The 5432-nt window shown below is 27.7% G+C and overlaps 1 protein-coding gene across 1 annotated transcript; it reads right to left on the bottom strand.

Moving 5' to 3' along the window:
* Nucleotides 1-317: 317 nt before the first annotated feature.
* Nucleotides 318-3803, bottom strand: LOC100570142. The gene is made up of 3 exons (XM_029492212.1): nt 3624-3803; nt 2674-2892; nt 318-1078 (listed from the first exon to the last, which is right to left on the bottom strand). The coding sequence occupies exons 2-3, from the start codon at nt 2872-2874 to the stop codon at nt 761-763; spliced, it is 519 nt and encodes a 172-aa protein (XP_029348072.1). The 5' UTR covers nt 2875-2892; nt 3624-3803; the 3' UTR covers nt 318-760.
* Nucleotides 3804-5432: the final 1629 nt, after the last annotated feature.

Raw genomic sequence — 5432 nt, 5'->3', positions numbered from 1 at the left:
GATCAATTCTCGAATACATAGGAATCATTTTGCAGAGATTTAACATACCTAGCATAGGCTTTGATTGTTTACGTTTACATATTATTGGAGTTTTTACTGATATATTAATTTAAATATATATTTAAAGTCGTGGATATTTCAAAATCGTATCAATTTACATTGTTAAAACCTATGGGTAAACTCACTTTTAAATTATACTAATATTATTTTAATATTATTTTTATTAATGAGATTTTAATCAATAAATTATAATAATTTTAATATTATAAACATTATTATTTTTATTTTTATATTTTTATTTATTAACCCGTGGAAACTTAGGCCATTGGGTGGTTTTTAACTGTGGGGAAGGGTAGTGCTGTAAGTTTTGTTAACATGTGTGTTTTTAGTTAAGCAGAATTTTCTAGTGGGCACCCGTAGGTATCTGCCATATCCGAGTGGGGGATGACGAACTCTCTCTCCAGACATCGTGACGGCCCGGAGAGAAGTGCCACCCGTGACCGAGATTCGAACCATTGACGGGGCGCGTCGTAACCGACGCCTTAGTCCGCTCGGCCCCTACACCCCCCGAACACTATTATTATACCCTCACATGGAGAATTGTCTACATTATAGTTGGCGAATGTTAAAAATAATAAAAAGAGTAAGGAACTGACAACTGTGGTCGATAAGAAAAAAAAGTATTTAGACAATGATTTTTGAGTGGGTTTGATGTGTTTTAGTACTGATTGGAGAGGGGGGAATTCATACTTGTAGAATTTCATTGAGCAACACAGTAGCAAATAAACATTACTTTGTACACTATTATTATACCTTCGCTAGTGAATTTGTCGGCGTAATAGTTGGCGTAATCGGCGTCGTCACTGAATGACACTCCGCAACCGAACTTGTTGCGCCGGGTGCGTCTCCAGTCGAGTCCACTGTTCAACGACTCCATTGCCCTGGATTCGGTTGTCACGTGGAACAACAACTTCTCCTGGACACTTTGGCCAAGGGTCAATTTCATTTCTTCTTTACGCAACATATACATGCCATACATCTGTGGGGCGTGAACTAGGCGTATCCGATTTATGTAACACTGCAATATTAAACGATTTACCTATATTATGACATTATAGGTACTTACCTATATATTAATGCTAAGCAAACATAATATTATTATTTAATAACCAATCAAATTTTGTCAAATTGAATAACTAGAGGTAGTGAATAATTAAAAAATAGCTACTTTTTAAGATAGATAATAATTAATTATAAACATAAAAATATGTAAATGTTTAAAACGATTTTAAAAATATATCTTATTTTATTTTAATATATTATGATTTATGAGAAACAGGAATCAGCTCATCCGCGGCACACAAGCGTTGTTTTTTTGTAGATTCCAAGGTACCATTACATAATATTATATACACCGAGTTGGTGGTTTATACTTTATAGTGATAAATCTTTATCACCACCACAAGCATGTGGATACTATACCTGACGTAAAAAAAAATGATACTACTTAAACGTATGACAAAAATTTTTAATGACTACTGTAAGTCTGTAACCGTATAAAATATTGTATTATTATTAAATTATTTATTATAATAAGTAAATAAATATATTGTATTCATTTTATTAGGAATAAATTGCATTGAATAAATGTAGATACCTATACCTGTACCAAAATGCAAACAAATTATTAATGAATAATTTGAATTCATTAAAATATACCCTTTAAGAGCCTAACCCCATACAATCGACTTACACACAATAAACGATATTAAACGATATCTGTATTTACTATTTTTAAAAAAGTGGCCTGACAAAAAAAAATTGGCCTGCTTAAATATTGGCACCCCTATTATAAAACTCAAATGGCGCCCCTGTTACAGTTACTTTGCTTACTAAATTTTAATACTTAATTAGGTGGCTAAGGTAATAATGGCATTTGGTTATTATAATAACAATATTGGAAATAACGTTGTGTAATTTATGTAATTAACTCAGATTAAAGAACAAAGTGCCATACCTATATAGCTGTTGACTGTTTATGTAAATATTGTTTATTTTAAATATGATTATTTAACGTCGGAACTCCGATGAACTAAAAACAAATATTTTTTTAAATTTATTATGTTGATATTATATAAAAAAAAAAATGTTCAAATAAAATGTTAAAATTGTATACCATTTATACTTCTTGGCAGTAATATAAACGGTCTTCAAATTCCTGTCGAATTTGCTTGTCAAATATTTTTTTACTTGGAAAATGATACTACTTAAACGTATGACAACATTTTTTAAAATTATATGATTAGTAAATAGTTTAAGAAAAATATTCATGTCAGCAAATTCCCCCAAAAAAAATTGATATTTTAAAAAATTCTAAAATATAAGCTACTTGACTTTGATTAATGTTTTTACTAGCAAAATTATTGTTATAATCAGATTCACAAATAGGCTATTTTGAATATATCCACAAAATTTTAAATCAAATTTTAAATTTTTTATTTTCAGTGTTAAAAAATAAAAATAATATTTTGTATACCTAATATATGTGTAGCGCAATAGTGACTATAAATTATCTATAAAAAAAAATGTAAATATGGATTAGAACAAAAGTTATTCCAAAAGTCAGTTCTATCTGTTACTGCACCCTGTATTGTCATTGATCGCGGTACTCACGTTGGGAAATGTTTTGTGTACCATTTGTTTGATCGCAATGTACCCTTTGTCGTTCAATTCGTTAAGCAGTGAAACGACGGCGTGATCATTGTGGAGGATAGCGAACTTCGAGGCATATTTCAAAATATCGACCGCAGCGTGTTCGGTAAACCCTGACGTGCTGTTGTGTATCCTACTGCTACTGCTACCACTCGAGTACATCGTCGTCGTGGAGAATCGCTGTTAAATTTTCAATTTTTATAACTAAGGTTTGAAAATACTATACAAGGTCACTCATAAGTAGTTTTTTTCAGAAACCCAAAGTTTAAAAAATATATTTAAGCACAATAATTATTTACACATTTAAAGTTTTAATTTGGACTAAATTAAATATTTAAAATAACAATAACAATTTTTATTGTATTATTTTGTTTAAATTTAAAAATATAATTTTTGGGAATTTGAAACATTTACACAAGCACCAATATTATAAAATTTTATACACACAATGACGTTTAAAAAATATTAAGATTAGTTTTAAGCTATTGTATATTTATAGTATTTCTATCACGAACACTTACCATTCTATCACTTTATTAACTCATAACTCATAAGTTCATAATAATTATAATTATAATTAAATGCCTGTTCTTGTAAAATATAATGGTTATTGGGTTATTGTAATGTAATTCCTAAGCCTAATATAGTTATAACTGTTATTTATTATAAGGTTTGGCATATAAATATATAATTATATTATATTATTAGGTATTACAATTATTTATATCTTGGTTCTTGAAAAATGATTTCAGTTTTGTGTATAAGTTATTTATTTGGAAATATATGTTAACATACCTACCCATTAAGTGAATATGTTTTGTGTTGGTGTATAGACAAATTTTTATTCTATATATTTAAGGTAAATCCTTAACATTTGATTGATAATCTAATATAGTAAAATAATTACTTACTAATTGTTAAAGCAAACGTAAGATTCTGTGAACGAATCCAAAGAATGAGATTCCACTGAGCAATTTATTCAACACGAATGATTTGCTTTAAATTATTGTATAGGTGTGTAAAATAATTAAATCACATATATTGCTGTAATAATATAACAACTAAAGCGTGAAGACTCGTTGAACATTGTTATTATTTAGATACTAAAGCCTAAAGGTATACCATTGGACATGGGCTTATCATATCAGTTTGTGCGACAGCAGTGTTGTTTTGTATTATTGAAAAGATACAGTAGTATAATAGTACAAAGGTAAAAAAATGTGTTACTACATTTTGTCATAATATATAATATTATATAGTATTATTATAGTATTATAGATTATTTGATTAATGCGTTCTAGGGTACAAGGTATATTGATATTTTAGAGTACAAAAGTGACATATTTAGTATTATTATTATATTGAATATTGATATTTAATTATTAAGTTCTGTAAGTACTCTGTATTATAATAATGTGATTATCATTACAACCTATAAATAATGAATTATTGTAAAATAATTATAAGATGTGGCGTACACGGGGGAGGGGGGTTTGCTAACGAGCATTGCCATGTTATTTATTTAATATCAAGGTTCCAACTGTTTAGTCAACTAGTAATGAAGGAATTCATATACATTTTAACAGATAAGCTAAACATTCATAAATACAAAATGTACCATCCATTACGAGTTAAATTTCAATATAATGATACCCAGTCCTGTAAAGAATACTTTTAAAAAGTACTTGAGTAAATACTCAAATACATTTTTTTTTAAGTATTTAAGATACTACTCAATACTTTGAAAAAGTATTTGGAATACTTTTCAAATACTTTTGGTTTTTAAAGTGGGTTTTTAATTATCGTAATATAAACACATAGGTAGTAGGTAATTTAATAGTTATCTAATAGTTTTAAACTTTTAAAGGGAATATTGTTATTCAATATTCAATAACTTTTTTTAGAAATCTGGTTTTCACAAACCTTCGGGCTTCGGCTAACACAGAAATACAGAATATTAAATAAAACTATTATTCTATTATTGTAGTTGACAATAATATTTTTCCAACCAATTATTTCGAATAAAAATAAAATGTTCGATATAAAAAACCAAAGTAATCAACACCAAAAAGTATTTAATACAAAAAAAATTATTTAAAATACCATTCAAAATACTTCATGCTGAAAGTATTTAAAAAGTTATTCAATACTTAAAAAAGTATTTGAATACTATTACTCAAATACTTTTACTTAAATACTTTACAGGACTGATGATACCTTTATGTTATCATTGTATACAAAAAACTAATCCGAGTGAGATGGTGTGTCAACATAGTATATATTATTTTATCTTAATATTGATTTTATTAGTACCTAATTAATAATAATATAGGTAGGTTGAATGGTTGAATTCATTTTTGCGAAATGAAAAAAAAACATTGTATTTACATAGGTAGGCCTATTTTCCTAAAATGTTCAGTGTTTTTTGGTTAAAGTATGAACTACTTATAATATGAGAGACCTTGTATTAAATGTTCAAGGCTTAGCTATAAAGTTCAACATTTTATACATTTTTAACTACAAATTAATTGTGGTTTTGTCAAAATTTGCATGCAACAAATGCTTGTAAGAAACAATTGTCCCTATGTTTTATTAATGAAAACTTATGAGGAATCTCGTATTAAACAAGACATTTGGAAAACTACCACGACGATATCAGCGAGTGTGTCACCGTAAGTTTTGAATAAAATTAAAGAAATTGTAAGCTCTCAGAGCAATAT

This window comes from Acyrthosiphon pisum, unplaced genomic scaffold (assembly GCF_005508785.2).
Source record: "Acyrthosiphon pisum isolate AL4f unplaced genomic scaffold, pea_aphid_22Mar2018_4r6ur Scaffold_21032;HRSCAF=22837, whole genome shotgun sequence".
Taxonomy (NCBI): Eukaryota; Metazoa; Arthropoda; class Insecta; order Hemiptera; family Aphididae; genus Acyrthosiphon; species Acyrthosiphon pisum.
Note: the sequence above shows the minus strand (reverse complement) of the source record. Positions and strands in the feature narration are given on the sequence as shown.

Bases quoted from the DNA above. Each gene is read 5' to 3' on its own strand.
- LOC100570142 (XM_029492212.1), bottom strand. From the start codon at position 2,874: ATGTACTCGAGTGGTAGCAGTAGCAGTAGGATACACAACAGCACGTCA. The intron at 1,079-2,673 runs GTGAGTACCGCG...TTAATATTGCAG, and splicing joins TACACAAAACATTTCCCAAC to TGTTACATAAATCGGATACG.